General features: G+C 32.6%; 2 protein-coding genes across 7 annotated transcripts; both read left to right on the forward strand.

The window, feature by feature from the left end:
* The first annotated feature begins 1,816 nt into the window (after nucleotides 1–1,816).
* Nucleotides 1,817–6,559, forward strand: LOC118049865 (probable E3 ubiquitin-protein ligase BAH1-like). 5 transcript variants are annotated; one of them, XR_004687766.2, is made up of 8 exons: nucleotides 1,817–2,276; nucleotides 2,990–3,234; nucleotides 3,326–3,574; nucleotides 3,673–3,810; nucleotides 5,298–5,591; nucleotides 5,797–5,861; nucleotides 5,958–6,016; nucleotides 6,084–6,164. XR_004687766.2 is itself a non-coding variant. In XM_035060004.2 (6 exons), exons 1-6 carry the CDS (start codon nucleotides 2,057–2,059, stop codon nucleotides 6,187–6,189), a joined length of 1,017 nt encoding a protein of 338 aa, XP_034915895.1. In that variant the 5' UTR covers nucleotides 1,822–2,056; the 3' UTR covers nucleotides 6,190–6,559. The 5 variants fall into 5 exon arrangements, 1 of the variants encoding a protein (XP_034915895.1); XR_004687769.2 differs by lacking the exon at nucleotides 5,298–5,591; XR_012168237.1 differs by lacking the exon at nucleotides 5,797–5,861 and having other exon boundaries at nucleotides 6,084–6,100.
* A 2,797-nt stretch (nucleotides 6,560–9,356) lies between these two features.
* Nucleotides 9,357–19,506, forward strand: LOC118049858 (D-lactate dehydrogenase [cytochrome], mitochondrial). 2 transcript variants are annotated; one of them, XM_035059991.2, is made up of 18 exons: nucleotides 9,357–9,651; nucleotides 9,836–9,938; nucleotides 10,034–10,134; nucleotides 10,623–10,671; nucleotides 10,873–10,965; nucleotides 13,281–13,395; nucleotides 13,654–13,714; nucleotides 14,546–14,582; nucleotides 14,657–14,718; nucleotides 15,076–15,172; nucleotides 15,541–15,615; nucleotides 15,683–15,791; nucleotides 16,708–16,817; nucleotides 17,015–17,077; nucleotides 17,691–17,770; nucleotides 17,871–18,001; nucleotides 18,270–18,313; nucleotides 18,984–19,506. In XM_035059991.2, the coding sequence occupies exons 1-18, from the start codon at nucleotides 9,395–9,397 to the stop codon at nucleotides 19,101–19,103; spliced, it is 1,707 nt and encodes a 568-aa protein (XP_034915882.1). In that variant the 5' UTR covers nucleotides 9,357–9,394; the 3' UTR covers nucleotides 19,104–19,506. The 2 variants fall into 2 exon arrangements, with proteins under 2 accessions (XP_034915882.1, XP_034915883.1); XM_035059992.2 differs by having other exon boundaries at nucleotides 9,842–9,938.
* Nucleotides 19,507–22,728: the final 3,222 nt, after the last annotated feature.

A 22,728-nucleotide genomic window follows, 5' to 3' on the forward strand; every position in this document is an offset into this window, starting at 1 on the left:
ATTAAGTGAACAATTAATTAATAACAAAAAAAGAGATGGTGTCCTCACAAACACTATTCATTGCAATAGTATTTTTTTTGCCTTTATTTTTTTTTTCAATTTATGTTTCAAATATCATCATTCAATATTTAATGTGCTAGAGATTAAGCTTCATGATTTGTTGCATTTTGCTTTCTATATGATTATTTTAGTCTTATAACTCATGTCGCGAGTTGATATATTAACCTGATTAACTCAATTTTTTTTTCAGTTTTAACTTTCAATATTAGGTAGATTATGAATTAGGTTTCATGGTTCATTTTGATTTTGATTTGTTTTCTATGAAATTATTCTAGTTTTATAATCCAAGTCATAGGTTCTGCTGGTTAACCTTGATGGACTCAGGTCATTTTATTAATTTTTTTCTTTTGAATTCATCATTTAATAATCAATTTATTGGGAAATGAGCTTCATAATTTATTTTGATTTTTTTATATGAGATTATCACAGTCTTATGACATGAATTGTGAGTTTGGCAGGTTAACTCAAGTATTTTTTTAGTTTTTTTTATGAGGTTATCTTATCTCATGATTTAGGTCATGGGTTGGAGGGTTAATTTGAGTTAACTTGGGTTTTTTTTGTTTTTGTTTTAGTTGATTTTCTTTTTATTAATTTTACCGTTCAACATTTGGTTGATTGAAAATTATGTTTCATAATTTATTTTGATTTATTTTTCATAAAGGTTATCTTGATTTCATGATTCGAGTCGTAGGTTTGGCAGGTTAACTTTGGGTAATTTGTTTTAGGTCTTTTTTTTTTATTTTTTTTTAAAAATTCTTTCATTTAATATTGGTTGATTGTGAATTTTAGTTTCATAATTTATTTTTTAAATCCTTCATTTAAGATTATCATGGTCTCGTAACTTAGGGAATGTGGATTTGATAAGTTAAACATGTCGATTAATATGTTGTTGTCTCAATTATTTTTTTTTTTATTGTTGTCTTTAATTTTTGTGAGTCAAACTATATTTTTATCGATAGTTTAGATTATCTATGAACTCATCAAGTATATTGAGTCAACTTTCATATAATTTAATTTTTTTCCTAGAAAAAAAAATAAATACCTAAGTGTCTCTTTTTATATTAAAGAAATATTGCTCCCACTCATTAGTACAGTACAGTACGAGTCAAGGAAAAGTGAATTACACTTGTCAAGTAAACTCATTATTTTAACATTTAAATTTGATGGAAGGACTTATTTAAATAATAAAGGATAAATAGAAGGTCTACTTTAAGAAAATTAATTAATGTCGGACCACGTTAATAATATTATGAAAATGAGGGACCGATGAGCTTATTAACCTGGTTTTGTGAAGATGGAGTGTCACGGACTCACGGTGTCATCATGGTTTAGCAAGGAAAATAAAAATAATGGGAGAAGGTGGCGGCGATAGCCTTTCCCATATGGGATCATTACTTTGTTTGAAAAATTTATGATTTTTTAAAGTGGATATATAATAGTTTTTTTTTAAATTAATTTAGAGTTTATTTTATACCTGCTAGTTGTTTCAGAATATTTTTTATTTGTAAATACTTTAAAATAATATATATATATATATATATATATATTAAAAAAAATCATTTTTAACTCAAAACTATTTAAAAATATAAAAAAATTATTACAAAAAATAATTAATGCTTTTATTGAAAAAAACACTTTCAATGGTCATTAATAAGGCAGCAGGAATTCCCACGACCAGAGAAGAATCATATCAGATCACATCCCATTACTACGTTAGTGGGCTGTGTGGGTGGATTCCAATTTTCTCATAAATGCATCTGGATTGTTTTTTACTTTGCTTGTTCAGGTCAAACTGTACTTCCTATTTATTTAACGTTAATGGTGCAAATCCCAAGAGAAGCGCGGTTACGTTTTTTTATCGGAAACAAATTGCACGCAACATCCTCTTGCTTGTGTCTTTCTATAGAAAAGAAACTCGTTTCCAAATCCCATTTAATTAATCCTTAAAATAAATATTATTAATCCTTCGTTTCTTTTCATCGAAACAAAGAAGAAGATGAAGTTTGGAGAGAAATTCATGGAGTATTTACACGGAGAACAAGAAGGGTGTTTGGACAAATGTGCTCATGTTGAGTACAAACGACTCAAAAAAGTGTTAAAGAAATGCAGAAGCCAAGGTCCACCATCCACTTCTTGCAACGACGAGCAGCAACAAGAAAGAGACAGTGAACAGAATCACAGCTTGTCTCAATTCTGCCATCGCCACTCTTGCCCTTGTAAGTTCTCTTTCCTTTCATGTTTTTGTTGGAAAGATGGAATCTTGATATGGGATTTCTGTCAAACTTGAAAACCTTTGGCTGATAGTTGTCAGTTACCCTTTTGGCTTATTATGTTTGTTAATACCTAGTTTAGTTTGTAAAGACATTTGATTTCGTCTCTGAATTGAAAGAGTTGGAAGTCAGGAAAGGATAGGAGGAGTTAATTATCAGACGGGTTGGTGAAAAAAAAGAAAAGAAACTAAGGCAATAAAAAGAAGAGTGGAGTAATTAGTGGTGTCTCTTCGCCACAACCATACTGTTTATATTCAGTTCTAACCAGGGTTTTAGTTTATTCATTGATTTCGTGTTTGGAAATATTTGAAAGAGATTTCGTATGCTTTCTTGTTCTGTTTTTATGTATTTTCAAAATTGCTATATCAATTTAAGATCTTAGTTGATTGCCTTCTCGAGACAATTTAGCTTTGCTTGATGTTCTTGCGATTAATCATTCATGTCTTCTGATTTATAATAAATGTGACGAGCCGCATGGGTTCCGGAAAGGTCTTGGATGCTCAATTTCTTTTGGTTTTAATGTTCGCTACAATTCACTATATAGGTCACTAAATTTAACCAACTTCTACAGGTTCGACTTAAAACAGAATAATTTGACAGCTGAATGTTTGTAATTGGTATCTGTGTTATAATCACAATAGTTTTTTTATATTTTGTAGTGTGTGATCAGATGTTCTTTTCCGAATTGACGAGGGAAGCTTCAGATATAGCTGGGTGCTTTAGTTCCAGAGTTAGACATCTCCTCCATCTTCATGTTGCCAGGGGAATGCAAAGATATAAACTTCGTCTACGTCAATGTTTCATAAATGATCAGCAGATCATGGTTGAAGAAGGGCGCATGCTGATTGAATATGTTACCATGAATGCAATTGCTATCCGTAAAATTCTAAAGAAATATGATAAAGTATGCAGCAATTTAGTCCATTTTCATCATTTGATCTTTCTTAGTAGGTTTATGTTATCTTTACATTAAAGGCATCTTTTTTCAATTTTAGGTACATTGCTCTATAAATGGGAAGAATTTCAAATCCAAGATGCGGTCTGAGCATATAGAGCTTTTGCAATCACCTTGGCTAATAGAGTTGGGAGCCTTTTATTTGAATTTTGATGGAATAGATGGAGGGGAGTTTAGTGAGTTTTGCAGTCGGTTTTCCTGTGATCTCAGTGCTACAGAACCTGTTATGACACTGATGCTTCCAAACTATACAAAATTAGAATACGGTCTGACTTGTGCCATTTGCTTGGTAAGATATCAATTCTGGTGCATTCCAAGGTACAGAAAATAAACATTTTTTTTCTGTTGGTCTCTTCTTATTTTGTTTTTTTAATCATTATCTCTCAGGAGATGGTTTTTAATCCATGTGCTTTGAGTTGTGGTCATCTTTTCTGCAAGTTGTGTGCTTGCTTAGCTGCTTCTGTGCTGGTGGTTGAAGGCCTTAAAGCTGCAAGTTCAAATGCAAAGTGCCCTGTCTGCAGAGAGGTTTGTATGTCTTTAAAGCAAACTGATGTTTATAATATGCTCCACTAGACCACCTTATATATATATATATATGTAGTATAGTTGCTTGTGTGTGTGTGAAAACTTTTCTGTGCATATTTATATGTTTTGAATTTTTGTGCTCCCAGAGAAATGAACTTTCATTTAGCCAGGAAAGGAAATACCATCCAAGATTCTGCCTGATTTACACAGGATTTATAGTAACAAGTAACCTCGAATGTGAGCGATTCAGAATTCATATCTGGTCCTTACATGCCTAGGGGAAATGAGAATCTATCTAAATGGAATATGGAAATCATGTCTTTTGCATTAAGTGTGTGTTTGACTTTCTGGTTGACTTTACAAAAGTAGATCATGAGTCATAAAGCTGGTTTATGATCTTCTCAAAACCTAATTTTGAAACCTCAATACACTTAAACACCAAACTTCTGCAACAGCAACACAGCAACTTTCTTAATCCCGTCAGAGCCTTAGAGAGAGAGAGAGTCATTCTTTTTTTTCTCATCTTTGAGTCCGAAACAATGTGTTCTTTTCATTAGATGGAAATTAAGTCACAGGTATGTTGTTACTTGAGAACACTTGTTTTAGGATCTCCACTTTTGACATCAGATGTTTTCCATGATAGTCTCTCCCATCGGAATATGAAAAGATGCATTGTTTCTTATTGAATCGGTACCCTTTTGAGATGTGCGGTTGCTCAAGGCTGTATTGGGTCGTGGGTTGCCATTAATGTCACTGCCAGCTCACTCCTTGGACCACCTACCAATACCATTTAATGTTTCTCCCTTTTTATTTCTTTAGTAGAGTACAGCCACATCCAAGGATTAGATCATTGAGAGATGACTCCATACTTATCCAGTCTTATGGTCTATCTTATTCCTGTTTTTGTTCTCATACTGATCTGGATATGAATCCTCTTATGCCATCCCCTTACCGAGCTGCGTTTATGTTCATCACTTCCTACAACGTCTCAGGCCATTATCGTATACTAACAATTGTTACAGGATCATGATGTTACAGGATTAGACAATTTCACGATCATGATGTTTACAGGATTTGAATACTGTAGAACAGTAATAGCCTATCACTCCTGGCTGATAAAACAATTTATCTAGACTCCTTGGTGCTAAACTAGGTACAGGATGATGAAATCATTATAAATTCGTTGTCCTCTCTCAATAGATTACAATACTGTTGCTCTGATCGTGCGTAAAAATTATAATATATATTTCGATACTTTAAGAGATAGTGTAATGGTGACCGTCCCACCATCTAATCTCTGATGATTGCAGAAAATTATTATTTGGATAAAAACAATTATGCCCCACACAGATTGATTCCCTGATGTGTAAGATTTTCAAGGCATATACTAACTAAGTAGGAACTTGAGGCAGCTACTTACTTGAAGGTGCTTTTGGTGTATCACCTGAGACAACGTATATTACCACAGCTACCTTGTGCTCTTCCAGGCCCTCTTTTGTTTCAACGGCTAAGTTATGCCCCACGCAGATTGATCCCCTGGTGTATAAGATTGTTCAAGGCATATTCTAAGTAGGAAATTGAAGCGGCTACTTACTCTGAAGGTGCTTTTGTTTTACCACCTGAGACAATGTGCATTACTAGAGGTATCTTGTGCTCTTCTAGGGCCTCTTTTGTTTCAACAGCAGAAATTAAGGAACGAGTCATACACCATGCATGGATGGTTTCTTACACTGGGTGCAATGGTTATAATATCTTGGTGTGTACAAAGAAAAAAGGTTTCAGTAAGTTCAACTATCTTGGGATCTTCAATGTTGCTAGTTGTCTTTCTTGTTTGCCATGAGAGGTTTGCAGGTGGTGAATCTTCCTTGGTAGCATGGATTGTTCTAACTAATGCAGTCATGAAATACCTTACCTTTCAGGGAGTGGATTGAGTCTGACAAAATTATCCTTCTTTTGTTTCTAACATCTATGTTTCTGTTTCATAAGATTAACTAATCAACCTGAAGAGATCTGCTATTTTACTTTGTTGGAGTGAACACTGCTTAATATAGGTAGCATGCTTGTTTGCTGTCCAGGTTGTTTTGTTTCTAAAGAAAAAGAATTTTCTGGCATGAATTGATCTCAAGCTTGCTTCCCATCCTATGCAGGCTGGGGTATACACAAACGCAGTGCACATGTTGGAACTTGATCTGCTTGTGAGAAGAAGGTGAAGAAACTAATACTCCACTCTCTGGTTTAAGATTTTACAATTTCTGATTCTCAAACTCTTTCAGGTGCAAAGAGCACTGGAAGGAGAGGATGGTTGCTGAACGTGCTGAGACCGTGAAGCAAACCAGGGAGTATTGGGATTTGCAGACCAAATATGCGATTGGCTATTGATTGTGGTCATTTGAAGGGAATTCTGGAAGTATACTTCAAGTGGTTGAGCTCAGAGTTGCTTGAGATGAACATCATAATTCAAGTATTACTAAATGCAGACTCTGGATTTCTTGGTGGTTTTGAGCGAAACCCAGTTAAAGATCATCTTGGAATGTTTGCAAGAGAGCAGCCTGCTTAGCTACCTCTATTGTAATTCGAGATTACAATGGAGAAAAGGAAAGGAAGACTAGAAAATAAGACAGTGAATATTTATCAGCACCGAGTAATTTTTGCCAGAGAACCTCCATTTGGTCAGCACCAAGTACTTTCTATCGAATTACTTGGGATTTCTTTTAATGAATTTTAATGATCCCCCGCTTGACTCCTTCCATGTCTCAGTTTGAACAGCTTTTCACTTTCCTCTTGTTATTTTTACGTGGTGATGTTTGCTTTTTATAATATTTTTTATCTTATGAATATTTTAAAATAATATATTTTTATTTTTCAAAATTTATTTTTGCAATTAAAACAAAACAAGAATACTAAAAAAAATTATTTTTTTCTTAAGAAACACAGCATTGCCCATAATGTAGCCAAGCCATTACACATCCTTGTACTCGCATGTTTCAAAACAACATAGTTCAATAGCATGTTTCAGTAGGCAGTGTTCGGGAATGCGGTTCAACTCGCATTCCTAAAAAATTGAAAGTTTTTTTTTTTTTGTTAAAATTAAATGCGGTTTGTACTTTCTGAATTGTTTTGATGTGCTGATGTCAAAAATAATTTTAAAAAAATAAAAAAACATTATTGACATGCATTTTGGCACGAAAAGTTATTTGAAAAGCAACCGCTATCACACTGTCAAAAACGGGTGTTATGACAGACACCTACTCATGGAAGACAGTGCAAAGTTTTGATGTTGTACATGGACAAGACACTCGCATGTAGATATACATATATGTTTGGTATCGCGGTAATTATGGTGATTTTTTATTTAAAAAAGTTATTTTTAATTGAGATTGATTTGAAAATATATATATTTAGTTAAAACTATAATTGAAATTAAGGTTGAATAAAAAAATAATTTAATGTATTAATATTGATGATTTTTAATTAAAATATTGTACATTTAACTACTGCTATTACATCATGAAATAAAAAATTTTGTATTGTTCCATTAAACTATTTGTAATTCCATCAAGTACGAAATCCATTCGACAAGGACTGTAGTTTTCATGACTCCCTGAACGTTAAATAACATCAGGTAAAATATCATCAAGAATAAAATTGGAATTGTGATCAAATTCTGTAAATGCTACATCATTATGCGATCTCTTTCTAATATAATTATGTAGTGTCATTGAATAATATTAAACATTAGTTTTTTAAATAAAACATAATATTTGAGAAATTGTTTTGGATTTTATTTCATCGGAATGACCCCAGACACTTGGCATTTAGGTTTGAGCTGGACTAGTCCGACTATGAACAATGATTACACTCTTCACTGTTTATGTGAACAATGAAGAGTGAATTATATTATGGAACTGGGTTTTGAAAATTTTGGCAAAAGGTCCATATGAAGAAGATTCACAGTGATATGTTTGTTATGTTACGAATGAATAACCCATTGATTTTTTGTAAATGCAGCTTGGCGATTCAAATGAATCTTTGGACTTTGGATGCCATCTTGCGAGATAATTTTTCACAATCCTAAATTGGGTCTCAAACGTAGGTTGCGCTCGCTATCTTTTACTTGGATTTTTCTCGTTTTACCTCTCCTGATTTTCTTCATTGCTCTTGTTAACAGATTCAATATTATTAGCAAGTGATCAACATTCAATGAACTTCGCGTTGCTTTTTTTTTTTTTTTTCCAACAAAAGCTTGCTCCTACCCTTTCTGGTTTATTGTAGTTTTCCTTTATTTTATACTATTCACGTGAATAATGGAGAAGCTATTGTTTGCAAAGCACATAAATTGTGCTTTTGTTAAACCTGCGGTGCAACCACAATTTATGGTGTTTTTACTATAAGCAGCTGCTAAGTCTCAAATGAATATCTGTGTTTTAATTTTTTAAATTTTTTTTAGATTATTTTAATGTATTGATGTTAAAAATATTTTTTAAATAAAAAAATATTATTTTATGTATTTTTTAAAAAATAATTTTAAAAAATAACAATAAGTTATAAATCCAACTTAAATATCATTACAATATTATAATGTGAAGAGAGAGAGAGAAGGAATAGCATTGGGAGAGAGAGCAAGTCTGAAGAAGAAAGAAATTAAGTGAGAAAAAAACAAAAAGATGATAGATAATAAAATACAGAGCACTATAAAAAATAAAATAAAAACGTTTCTCCATCCATATTGCCTTTTTCCACCAGCTTGGATAATGGATGACACCATGGAGTTCTTTTTGACAAGGAAGTGCGATGGGACTTGTCCATGTATCTAGACGTGGTTATAAAGGGAAAGCTTTCGTGTCTACTATTTAATCACAATTTAATTCTTTAATTGTTAAACACTATTTATTGGATGTAGGGTCCATAATAATAATAATAATAATAATTATTATTATTATTATAATAATAAGAAGTAAAAACCATATAGTCTATTTATAACTTAGCCTTTTTGTTAATTCTGTATTTTTTTTTCCATTTGTTTATCTTGAAAAATTGAAAAAGAAAAAGAAGAGTAGATAAGATGGGAAAGCTTGATAGGAAGCGTGGCAATTTCAGAGTAAAAAACTTATTAAATTGAAGATGATCAATATTAATAGAATGTTTAGAACGTGATTGATGTTATTTTTTAAAATATTTTTTTGTGGTTGTAATTATTTTTTTAAATATATATTTTAAAAAAATATATTAATTTGTTTTTAATTTTTTAAAATTATTTTTGATATTAGCATATTAAAATAATCTAAAAAATATTAAAAAATATTAATTTTTTAAAAATATTTTTTAATTTTTTTTAAAATCTTTTAAAATGTAAAATCAACCGTTTAAGATGAAAGATTATGTTAATTGTTGTTGATATTAAATAGATTAGCTAATTAGTTTTGATTAAATACAGTGACTGGTATATAATTAATTTCCAAGCAAGTGAAAAAATGAAAAAAAAAAAAAAGCATCACGTCATTTACATTATTTAAAAAAAATTTCCTCCTCCTATTTATAAGATCCATTTCTCTTTCCAGTATCCTGCGTCTCTCACTGAAATCAAATGGCTTTCACTTGCTGGCTTTCTCGCCTACGCTCCTCCTATTCAAAAACCATCACCAACCTCCGCACCTCGTTCTTCCACCATCTCCAAACTCGAGGAGCAAACACTACAGCAATCACCTCTCCATATCATTTCTCTAAACAGAATCCGTTCCGTTTTACCTGCTCAAACTCTCTCCTCCCTATCACTCTCGCTGGATCGCTCGCTATTCACTTCCAATCTCCGCCTCCTCTCTGCGATGCTTCTCTCGATTCCCCGTCAGTTCATTTCTCTCTCTTTTTTTCTTTTCTAATTTAGTGGATAATCATTTACCTCCTCAATTTTAAATATTAAGCATTTCTCTCTCTTTTTTTCTTTTCTAATTTAGTGGATAATCATTTACCTCCTCAATTTTAAATATTAAGAGTGATGTTGTTTTTTCCTTTTCCTGCTGTTTTTAAGAAGCAGAGGAATTGGAGGAAAAGGAAGCACGGAGTTTGTGGTAAAAGGATCTCACAAGCATTTACCGCAAGAGCTTATTGAAGAATTAAAAGCTATTTGTCAAGTATTTTATTTTTATTTTTCAATTTTACTTTAGAGATGCAATGACATAGGTGTCATTAAATAGATAATTTGAGCTTTGTAATTAATATCTTGTAGGATAACATGAGTATGGATTATGATGAGAGGTATTTCCATGGAAAACCGCAACACAGTTTTCATAAAGCTGTAAATATTCCGGACGTCGTTGTTTTCCCAAGGTGAGCTTGATTATTGATCTTATGTTCGCCGTGTTGTGTTCTTGATAATTTTGGTCATTCATGCTCGCGGTAACGTGCCTCGTGAAATTATGATTTAGGCCAAAAGGATGAGGAGTAAAGAGAGTAGAATGTCGATAATGTTATAAATGAGCTCTGAAATACACACCTGTTAAGTTAGGTCTACATCCAGTCGCAACAAAATGCTATAGTTAGAGAATCTATGAAGTATTCAGTGGAGAGAATGCCTCCCTTTGTGTGACTTTTTAAGTAAACAAGTGCATTTGCTTCGTCTGTATGAGTGCGTAAGATGCATAACATTGATCTGAATAAGCATATCATATACAAGAAAAGAGAGTTGATAGATCATGGAGTTGTGTGTAAAGTCCTTGTTTGCACTTATTCTTTAAGATCATCTGGATGACTTGCTTCATTACATCACCTTCTACTGAAACTCAAAATGCTCTGCAATTCATATTTCATGCATGCAGATCAGAAGAGGAAGTTTCCAACATTGTGAAATCTTGTGACAAACATAAGGTCTGAGCTCATTTTGTGTGTGTGTGTTTTGTATCCTTTTAGATCTTTGGAACGTTTTTGCTATCAAGAACTTGTATTTCTATTATAATTGGTTTGCTTCATGTTTACTTCTCAAGTTTGGTGCCTTTTCCATTTGCTTGCTCGACTCCGCTGGTGTAACCATTTAAGTGGTCCTAAGCTGGATTAGTTTTATTTAAGCAGGTTCCAATTGTACCATATGGTGGAGCTACATCAATAGAGGGGCACACCTTATCACCTCATGGTGGTGTTTGCATTGACATGTCACTAATGCAGGTATACCAATGCTTTCAAAAACTTTGAAACACGAGCTTTAGTTCATAATATTTTTGGTGTGGTGAAGCTCTTCGCCATGAGGTTGAACTATTTTTTTGCAAAAAAGATAATGTTTAGGTATTGAAATGAGGTTAAAAAACAACATGAAAAATTGTCATGACAAATGTATAACAATGCTACTTAAAACTAAGCCAACACAGGATATCCTGTCAAACATACAACCCATATTATGTGACTGGAACAATCTGATAAAAACATAAAGGGAATCATAAAGCTTTTTTCTCTTAAAAAAAAGTATTTTAACTTTTTAAATTTATAATCAAAGTCATCAGACTCAATCTAGAAAAACCATGAAATCTAATTTCCAAAAAATTAAATATTAAAAGATGAAATTAAAAAATAAAATTCAATCATACAAAAAGATTGATAAAAAATAGCAATCTGAAAAATGATGATCAAAATAATCACTACTACTATTATTAATATCATTATTATTATTTCTATTATTATTAAAATTAATACTTTTATTATTGCTATTATTGTTATTGCTATCACTATTATTATTAATATTGTTACTATCATTACCACAATTCTTACTATCATCACAACTATTAATATCATAAATATTATCACTATTATTATTACCATTATTAATATTATTTTTATTATTAGTAATAGTATCATTGTTACTACCACTATCACCATTACTATTATTATTATTATTATCATCATCATCATCATCATCATCACTAACATAATAATTATTATTATTACTCAATATCATCATTATTATTATCATTACTAATTCTTTATTATTATTATTATTATCATCAATAATATCATCATCATCATCATCATCATCATCATCATTGAAGGATATAATTGAAAACTATAAAAACTTTGACAAAAAGGCCAAGGAAAACAATAAGAAATTAAAAGAAGATGGATCAAATTGATACCATTATTATTCTCATTGAAAAAACAAAAAATCATAAACTTGATTTGAAGGATAAAATTGAAAGCAATAAAAACTTTGATAAAAAAACTAAGAAAAAATACAAGAAATTCAAAGTAAAAGGACCGAATCGAAACATATTGTATATACAAATTAGAAACCAAGGGTTAAATTGAAAACAAATAAAACTTTAACAAAAGAAAAAATGATAAAAATACTAAAATCAAAACTAAAAGGACTGAATTTGAAATACCAATAAAAATGAGGACCATAGTGCTTTTCTAGTGGTAGGAGAGAGAAATAAATGGAAAAAAGGGGGTCACCGGCGATAAACAGACCACATTTTGACTACATGCGCCACCTATTATGGAAGAGGAGATGACAAGGAATAAAATGATACCGCGAAAGCTTAGTTTTTTAATCACTGAGAGCCGTCGCACAAGCTGCTCAAAATGCGCAGCGGCTCCTATGTGCTTGCGCGTGATGTGAACGCGCCATCAACTTTTTTCCAATTAAAAAAAATATTATTTTAATGTTAAATTACAACATTGCCCTCATCTAAACCAACAATTAACAAAAAACCCGAGACCAAAAGACTCTAATACCCTTGACCCCGGCCCCTTTGAATTAAATCTCCTTGATTTAAGGGTACATGTGTAATTGCATTATGTATTAAAAACAAAAATATAAATACCCCTATTTGAAACAATTGATTTTTTTATTCTTGGGGATATTTTAGTTATTTTACTATTCATTAAAATGATGAATAGATGGAAACACCCTAAACAAATCAATAATGACAAATAAACCATGTGAAAATACCAAAACACCCCTAGTTCGAAGGCAATCAATTTTTTTAGCCAAGGCCATATACATCACTCCACTATTCCAGTGAATAGTGAAGTATGTCAATAGCTACAGGAAAATCGCTTTCTTTTTTAGTATATTTGTTATGTTGAAACAAATGTTTTCTGTCATTTGTATTAACTTTCAAATCTCTAGTTTCTATATTGTGCAAGCAACCTGTCCAAAAATTGTCATGGGGAACTAAGACGTATCTTCTCTTTTCTATTTTGGCTATTAAAAGGATGAAAACTGCCAGTATCTTCTTTTGATTTTCTGCTTTTTATATTCCTGTTTAAAGTACTCGAGAAGAAGTAAACGAAGTATTTTTTCAGTTGCTGAAAAACTTACGAAAAATAGATGTTGCACTTGATTTTAGCTAGAAGTCTCTGAGAAATTTTCTTAGATAACCCAAAATTTGAAGCTTGTTGCCACTTCTCCTTGTTGCCACTTCTCTCATCTTATCAACACTTGAAAACTTATGTTTCATGTTTGTAACTGCTTGTTCAATTTTTAGAATGTAAAAGCATTACATATTGAGGACATGGATGTGGTTGTGGAGCCTGGAATTGGGTGGATGGAGCTTAATGAATATCTAGAGCCTCATGGTCTATTCTTTCCCCTTGACCCAGGTAAATTTGTTACAAGTTCTCCCAGTGATGAAACATGTTCTTGGGACGTGTTATATTTTGGTTCCTTCATACATGAACTATGAAGTTTCAATTTTTGTGTGTTTTATGTAAGGCTGAAATTACTTTGATTGTGTATATACTGTCTTGCATGATGCATGATCTTGGTCATTACTTATGTTTGTTGCAGTTTTGGCAACTATTTGTTGGTCCATTTGGCAATTGAGATTAGCATCTTCTTTGCATTATGTTGACATTCAGGTCCTGGTGCAACAATAGGGGGAATGTGTGCTACACGTTGCTCGGGATCTTTAGCTGTGAGGTATTTGCGCTGCTTTATCAGTTGCCTTTGTTTCATTCTGATGGTTATAGTACTCATGATATAAATTAGTTGCTTGAAAGTCAAAACAAGTAATAAAACTCAAGTTTCATGTTTTGATTGAAATGCTTCAGCTAAATCAAGATAAAGGTGAATTTCCTCCCAATCTTTTATCCGCTTTCCTCCCTCTATATTTTATCAGTTTTCTTATCCATAGCAATCCCATTTGAATTTGACAAGTGGCTGTAAGTTTGTCTGCAGTTCCATTGACTACTTGATTATAGAGTGTAGGCACCCGGTTTGTCTTCTGTCACTGGGATTGCTCATAACACTAGAAACACACCATAATAAACATGCTGATTTAGCTACTTTGAGAAGCGATCTTCTGCACTAGAACAAGGATTAACGTTGCATTACTTTTTAGTGGAAATGTTAAAATATTGCTTTACTTTTCCCTATACTAGGGTTTATGTTTAAATTCAAATTGCTTATGCTTTGGCAATGAGACATTTTTAATGCTTAAAAGTTCGGATTATTTGCACCATTATTCTTGAATTCCTGAAACATGAAAATGGTACCACTTCAACTCATCCATATAGTATGGAGGTGGACAATTTTGCAACACCCAAATGATTAGACTAGAAGCCCCCAAAGGTTTATCTTTATTAAATTCTATGTTTGCCTTAAATTACTTGCTTTGACATTGAAGCTATTGCCTTTAGCACTTATCTTCCTGTTCCTGAAATTCTTTTAATCCTCAAAAGTAAGAAACTTGTTCAAGAATCAATGGTCTTATTTCTTATTTGACTTAATGATCTGGTTTTTAGCGTTCAGGTATGGAACCATGCGAGATAATGTCATTAGTCTCAAGGTTTGCTCTCTGACCTCCGGATGCATCGAGTTCATTTTTGTGACAAAGTAATTCTTATACTATTTGTGTTCCAGGTAGTTCTTCCCAATGGAGATGTGGTCAAAACAGCTTCTCGTGCTCGAAAGAGTGCTGCAGGGTGTGTTATTGTCATTTTCTATATTTACTGGTCATTTTTATCTCTGTTTTTTTTTTTTTTTTTTTGAGAATAACCTGAGAAGATAAATCTCTGAAATTTTTGATCCTCGTATTAAGGGGAGTGTTCTGGAAAATCACAGACCAAATAATTGCTGGTGGAGTTAGCTTACAGATTTTGTTTGTTAAATGGTGCTTTGCTATACCATACTCATGTTTCTGAAGCTTTCAAAATGGTTGGCCATCGTGCATGTGCAGAGGATGCCTTCAACTCTTTCTGATTTCAATTGCTTTAGAGGATTTCTGTTTATTGCATTTTTGGATGAGTCAACTCTTAATCATATTGGATCTATTATCATAGGTATGATTTGACTCGCCTGGTGATCGGAAGTGAAGGGACCCTCGGTGTAATAACAGAGGTCACTTTACGACTTCAGAAAATTCCACAGCATTCAGTGGTACCTTTGCCCTCTCTCTGTTTTGAGGCCCACCAACCCAGCCTTTTCCTTTCATTTGTTTTTGGGTGAATATCAAAAACATAGATTAATGATGGCAGTAGACAAGCGAGAGTGACAGTTCTGGTGGTTTCTTGTTATTTTTAGGAGCCTGAAGTTCTTCTTGCTGAATTCTCTGACATCCATTATTCATCAGAAAATATAAGAAGTTTCAATGAAACATCAAAATCTTACTTTAACCACCTTTTAAAGTTTCTGTTATTTTCTTTTGGCAATTGATAGTCTTGCTCTTCGTATTAATTCTCAACTACATGTTTCTATCATATGTCAAATTTAGTTGTGTTCGTTATTTGAGTTTCACAACATTACAGGTTGCAATGTGCAATTTCCCTACAATTAAGGATGCAGCTGATGTCGCCATTGCCACTATGCTGTCTGGTATACAGGTAGAACTTAATGCAAATTGTGTTCTTGCATTCTCCGTTTTATGGATTATCCATTCTCTATCATTAGGTGTCAAGAGTGGAGCTAATGGACGAGGTTCAAGTGAGAGCTATCAATATTGCTAATGACAAGAATTTACCTGAATTTCCAACTTTAATGTTTGAATTCGTAGGCACAGGTAAGGCAGGATGTCTTTTCAAGTGACTTGCTTATTTATGTGTATTGGATAAAATCCAGGATTTTAATGGATGAGATTTAGTAATTGAACCCATTCGGTATCATGGCAATTGCTAATAGTTATTTGAAATTTTTGTAATATCTGATGGAATTGTGGATATTCTTTATGTGAATGATTCAGTTCTGCTGGCAATGCAAAAAAAAAAAAAAAAACGAGCTCCATGTTACTTGATCTGTTTTGAGTTTAATTGTTATTTCTTTGAATCTCAATGCATCAATGTTGTTACTCATGAAAACTACCATCACACATGGACAGCTACTGATTAATTGAGATTTTACTGGGTAAAACACAGTTAACAATTGAATTATCTTGTACAATCAATTGTCTGTGCAATTTTGTTTTTCTTTTTCCGGACAGATTATGGCTTATATTTCAATCATTGTCTAATTAATCGCTGACTTAGGCAGCATCATGATATCATGAGGTCCTGATAAACGATGCTCAAATTGGAGTTAGAAAAAAAGAGATAATAATTCCAACATGGTTCATCTATCTGTTCCTGTCTGGTTGAATTTAAATATCTGGCTAGATTTGTTGTTTGAGGTTCAAATATCTGGCAGTGCGTATTTCTCTTGGTTTTTTATGAACTACGGACACTTTTATATCTTATGAGCTGCTTTCAATACTATCAATAGTAAAAAAGCAATATTGATATTTTAAAGTATATTACCACACTTTTCATAAGCAAATGCGATTAATATTTCAGGGACTTCCATATCAACCAGGTTGAATTGTTGTTTGGATGCCAATTCATCTAAATGATTGCATCACTTTTCCTATTAAAAAAGACTTCTTAAGCCTTGTCTTCTTACTTTATTCATTGTTACCCCACTCATCTCCTGCTTATTGTTATTAGAGGCATATGCACGTGAACAAACACTAATTGTTCAGAAGATCATTTCCGAGCACAGGGGTTCAGATTTTGTTTTTGCAGAAGACCCTGAAGCTAAAAAAGAACTTTGGAAGGTAAAGTCACATGGATAATATTAGTTGCGGGTAGTGCTTGGATTTAGTTTTGCATGTTTTGCAACCTTTTCCTTTTCTGGGGATGCTACCCCCCTGATTCCTAATGCTAGCATGGAAAATTATTTTGTTTTGAAATCAGTTATTTGTCAAATGATTAGCTTATATGCATAGTATTTTAATTTTTTGGTGTGTTGCAGATAAGGAAGGAGGCTCTATGGTCTTGCTTTGCAATGGAACCAAAATATGAGGCGATGACTTCAGTGAGTCACTTTGCCAAGCTTGTATATATACCCAAGTTTCACACGTCTTCTGTTTTAGTGGAGACATGCTTGATGGAACATTTTATTTCAGCTTTATGCTCACTTTCTCTGATTATTTTGAAAAACACATGTGGGTAATGCAGTAACTGACTAATGGAGATCATTATATGACTTATTTTCCATGTGCTCTGGGACATTTTTCATCTTTTTGAATTCTCTTATACATTGCTCGTATAATTGCTGTCATTTTTATTTTTTTTGCATTGATGCACTTGCATTGTTTCTTATGACATCCACATTATTCAATGGTAAGTCCATCCCAACCCTTGCTTGCTACCTTTAACTAGACTTTTTAAAACGTAATCCCAGCCCTTTTTAATGGACAGAACTTGTTAGTTTCCAGAAAGAATGAAAGAAAGGATACGCAAATGCAAAGTGAAAACTGATAAATGAAGAGATCATCTTCTTTTCAACGAGCCACATTATTATATGAATGACTTCATTATATTTTTTTCTTCTGCTGAGACAAGCATGGAAGGTTTTTCTTGTTCTTTTGTGATGATGTTTATCCTTGCTTCTTGCTAATGTCACCTTCCCCACTTATTTCATGCAGGACGTATGTGTTCCTCTATCACATCTTGCAGAATTGATATCAAAGTCCAAGAAAGAGTTGGATGCATCGCCATTGGTTTGGTATGTATTTCTGAAGGCATATTGTTTTCTTTTCCTCTATATGCGCTCAATTGAATTAGGCTAGTGATGAAAATTATTTTCTTGTCGTGTCAAATAACAGCACAGTTGTTGCTCATGCTGGTGATGGTAACTTTCACACTGTAATTCTTTTTGACCCGAAACAAGAAGAGCACCTGCGGGAGGCAGAAAGATTGAATCATTTTATGGTCCATTGTGCTTTGTCAATGGAAGGTGCATGCTCCTTTCTGGTGTCTGCTATTTCTGTTTTATTTGGAAAAATATTATGGAATTCTTAGGATGCTTTTTAGTTAGTCATGCTTCACATAGTCAATTCTTTCTCCTAAATATTTATCTACTTTTCATCCGTGTGTAAGATGCTGACTTCTAAGGATAAAACTCCCCATCTTAGGGTTGCAGATCTTTGACCATTTGGACACATTCTAATAAAATGCTGAAAAATTTCCGGTGCTAAAACATTTCCCTGTTTCTTTCCTAGCAGGAACATGTACTGGAGAACATGGAGTAGGAACAGGGAAAATGAAGGTATCTTATCCATTGTTTGAACCTGCAATGCATTTCATGAAGTTTGACACATACTCATTTGGTGCTTTGGCTATTTTAACAAAGGATTTTCATCAACCGTTTTGGAACTTAATGTCATCATGCACAATGCCTGTCCAACAGTATGCAACATATAAATTCAAAGCAAAAGGACACATGACACGAAATTGTGACATCATGAGCACACACACGACAGATTAACCAAAATAGTAATGCGTAATTACAGCCATGCCATTTCTTCGTTCTTGCATGATTCGTTTCATGAGATACTTATGATAGAGTTCCTGAAAACCAAAAGGACATTTCATTAGGCACTGCAACACGCACAGACTACCACATGGTGACATCATTGTTAAAGATGCCTTTATATATCATCATTGTTTGGATAAAAAATAGGCACAATATAGGGCCGCTGCACCATCAAATTCAATGCACCACTAGTTTCATTTGGCATCTTAGTTTCCCATAACTGAGCTGGAGCACATTAGCACAATGGAACTTTTCATTTGGCATGTTAGTTTCCCAAAACTGAGCTGGAGCACATTAACACAATGGAACTTATTTGAAGCTTGTTGAAATGTACTAATTTTTACTATGGGATTCACTGTTATATGTACCGTAATCAATACCGTGGAATTGCTTGTGTTTCCAGTATCTCGAGAAAGAACTTGGAGTGGAGGCCCTGAAGACAATGAAAAGAATTAAAAATGCTTTAGATCCCAACAATATAATGAACCCAGGAAAGCTTATTCCACCCCATGTTTGCTTTTAGGACCGCTCTTGCGGAGATGAGGGCTGTCCCATGCTGTCATTCTCTGTAGGAGCTGTTTTGCCTATCAAAAAGACTGGTTCTTATTTCTGTGCCCATCTGGACCCTCTTAGAGGATCTGGTCCTGCGCGTATTAGAATCTTTTTATATACACAAGGTTTAAATAGGCAGCATGCTGGGGTTAATAGGTTCTCAAATTCCCTATATTTGATGTCTTTTTCGTCCGCCTCGCATGCGAGACACGAATATTCCCTAGAAACTATGCGTTTTGTTTTGTTTGTTCCTTTCCATTCTCGTATGTAAACTATTCTAGGGAACCTTCGACTGTAATAATTATGTGTGTGCCGACATGAGATGATCATGATAAATGAATAATTTGTAATTTGAAAACATAGTTTCTAGTTTCTATTGCTTACCAAAGATTGGCAATGTTGATTAGAGGTTGAATACGTAGTTCTTTTCTTTTTGTTCTTTTAATATTAAAGTAATCTATTTCATGTGGGAAAGCTACTTTGCATTCACTGTGTATGACCTCGAATCGCTGTGGATTATAATAATGAAGTGGATTATAATAGTGAATTGGAGATTGTTTTTTAGGGATAAAATTGTATTTTTGCTAGGTTTATTTATCATTTTAGTATTATTTGGGATATCTTAGTTTTTTCATAATTTTTTCCACAGTTAAATTACTTAGTCACATCTAAAAGCAAAAAATATAATAAAAAATATAATTAAATATGGTTTAGGGTTTTTGGTGTACCAATTTTATTGCCCTTGAAATTAAAAGGTCTTAAGGCTTTGCTTTAGAGGCGTTTTGGTATTTTTATATTGGTTTTAATTTTTTTGTTATTATCAAGTGATCCAAAGGGTGACTTGTTAATTTGATTAGTAAACAAAAAAGAAAAAAGAAAAAGTTGGTGTGCTCATGGAACATCTTAACGAGTGTCCCTCTATTGTTTTTGGACGATGCATGTAATAGCTCATAGCAAGTAAAAACTAGCTTCCTTGATGTTTCTTGATTCACAACAACAATAGTCACCTTTTCATGGAGCGTGTGTAACTTAATTCCTAACGGATTGGCAGTGATTGATTTTTTTTTTTTTTTTTTTTTTTTATTCTTTTTCTTCTCTCTTTCTTTCTGAGTTTTCATGCATGCTCTCGTAACATTTCATATTAACCTTATTTTTTTCATTTCATCCTTCATTGATTTTTTTTTTCATTTTAAATTTGGTTCTTATTATTTTTATATTTTGGATGATTTTTGGAATTAATTTTTTTATTTTACAATTTCATTATCCTTCATTATATTTACATATCAAATTTTATCTTTATTTTTTTTATTGTTATTTTTTAACCTTGACAAGCTTTTAAAATTGATTTATTTTTTTCATTTCATCCTTCAATCATAAACTAAGCTTTTTGATTGATCCCGAGTTTAGAATTTAACGAATTGCAAAAATTTAAAGATTAACTCAGGTCTAAAAGAATTATTTAGGTTCATTTTTTTATTATTATTATTATTTTTAAATTCATGTTTTAGAGTTTCATCATTTAGCATTTGATTTAATTGGATATTGGGTTTCATATTTTTTTTTTCTTTGTATAGGATTTTTTCATAGCTTTTAAAATTGACCTCTTTTATATATATATATATATATATATATATATATATATTTTTTTCTATATTAGATCTAGCTTCTTTTTGCAATATGTTGTTTGAATTAACCTCCAACATAATGTAAGGTATTGAATTTTTTCTTTTCCTCCTTTCAGGTTTTTTCCGGTTTTATCCTTCAACGTTTTTATTTATTCGAAGAGTGAGCTCTTTTTTGTTTTTTGGTTTCTATATGATTTTTTTACTATTTTTAAAAATGATATAAGTTATCTCCGGTCTTTTTATTTATAATTCATTGTTATTTTTTTATCATATTATTAAATTAACCTGACTTAATAAGTCAAGTAAATTATCTGATTCTTTAATTTTTATTTCTTTTTAAAAAAACATCGTTCTAGGTTTGCTCGAGTTATTTTTTTATTGATTTTGTTTTTTCATTTCAGGCCTTTAATATTTGATTAATTTGAATTTGGGTTTCTTTTTGAATTTTATGATGTTATCACGAACTCATGTTCTAAATCAAGAGTTTTCATAAATTAAATATGCATGGTTGATCTTTACTCGATCAAAATATATTAGTATATCAATGTTTATATATATATATATATATATATATATATATATATATATATATATATATAAAAGTGTTATCCCGTGAGCCACGATATTAATATTTTAAAAATCCTTCATCCATTATACATCAAACTTTTAACTTCCTATCATTTTTACATTTTTTATAAAGTTATAAAAAAAATGATCTAAGCGGCAGCAACTAGTTTATTCTACATCCTGTCCCAGCAGAACTTAAGCGCCTCAGCCTTTCAGTGCCACCCAGGTTTTTGATGTGTCTACGTGGCTGTGAATAATAGGAGCTCACTTTCAGGCAGGTCTTTAAACAAAGCATACATAACATTACGATTGCTGTGCTTAACCCAATATCAGGTTCGCTGTTGTATTCTGTGGCGGTCGGAAGGACGAGATAAAAGAAGCTTCGCCATGGAACCTCCAAAAAGCACGTTTAAATTAGGCAAATTTAATAACGAATAAAAAATAATATAATTATTGTAACAATAAGAAAAAGTCATATCAATTACTTGGATATTTGATTAAATTACTTTCATCGGAGTGTTTTAACAATCGAAACTTTATTCTTTCGTAAGGTGAAGGAATCCGATTGGTAATGGCGGTGCTGAAGTTAGGAATCAGTATCTTTTTCTTTTCTTTTTTTGAATCTAAGAAAATCCCACCCTGAAAAGTATATTTTATGGGTTTAAGTGAATAAGTAAAATTCCAATTATTTTAAATTTTTATAAAAAATACATATTCTAATTCAAACTTAAAATTTACTGTGTACATCTCAGGTTTTTTACCATCACGTTACGTTCTCGGGAACTTAGGAATCAGTATCGTGCAAGAGCCAGACAGAAGTGAAAAGGATGGGGCTTGCCTGCTTCGTTAAAACCTTCTGCTTCCTCTGTAAACATAGCCAAAAGCAGAAATTTGTTGGTGTTAAATCCATCACAGTTCAGTTTGTAAAACCCTGATGATCTCTTTACCAGCTCGTTGTCCTCAAAATCACCAGGAAGCATTTATGATTAGAAACTAAACATACATGGTCATTGCAGAAATGAATCATCAGGGCTAGCACAGAAGTCACCAGGAAGCATGTCATGTGCAAGCATTATTTGACATTAGTACCCACAGTTTCAAACATCGTACGCGTTAAGCTATGGGTTCAAAGATGAAAAGAGTGGAGCATGATGGAAGGGAAGATAAGGACAGTACCGAGGCTTGTGCTGAAGGACAAAAAACAAGAAAGAAAGAAAGGAAGTCGGCTCCAGTGCTTCCATTTGATTGATAGATCTCCATGGAATATGGAGACAAGTCAATGGTTGTGGGAGGACAAAATAAGAGCAGGACAAGCTACAACTCAAGATTCGAATGAATAGGCTTTTATAAAGTTTCTTGTTTTTTCCCAGGCCAGGCTAATGTCTTCAAGATTGTTTTTGATGA

The sequence above is a fragment of the Populus alba genome, chromosome 16 (genome assembly GCF_005239225.2).
Source record: "Populus alba chromosome 16, ASM523922v2, whole genome shotgun sequence".
NCBI classification, from domain to species: Eukaryota; Viridiplantae; Streptophyta; class Magnoliopsida; order Malpighiales; family Salicaceae; genus Populus; species Populus alba.

Excerpts from the sequence above, each read along its gene's own strand:
- LOC118049865 (XM_035060004.2), top strand. The coding sequence starts at position 2,057 with ATGAAGTTTGGAGAGAAATTCATGGAGTATTTACACGGAGAACAAGAA. Across the intron at positions 3,235-3,325 it reads TTCTAAAGAAATATGATAAA|GTACATTGCTCTATAAATGG; the intron begins GTATGCAGCAAT and ends TTTCAATTTTAG. Across the intron at positions 3,811-5,957 it reads AGTGCCCTGTCTGCAGAGAG|GCTGGGGTATACACAAACGC; the intron begins GTTTGTATGTCT and ends CATCCTATGCAG.
- LOC118049858 (XM_035059991.2), top strand. The coding sequence starts at position 9,395 with ATGGCTTTCACTTGCTGGCTTTCTCGCCTACGCTCCTCCTATTCAAAA. Across the intron at positions 10,672-10,872 it reads AATCTTGTGACAAACATAAG|GTTCCAATTGTACCATATGG; the intron begins GTCTGAGCTCAT and ends TTATTTAAGCAG. Across the intron at positions 13,715-14,545 it reads TCGGGATCTTTAGCTGTGAG|GTATGGAACCATGCGAGATA; the intron begins GTATTTGCGCTG and ends TTTAGCGTTCAG.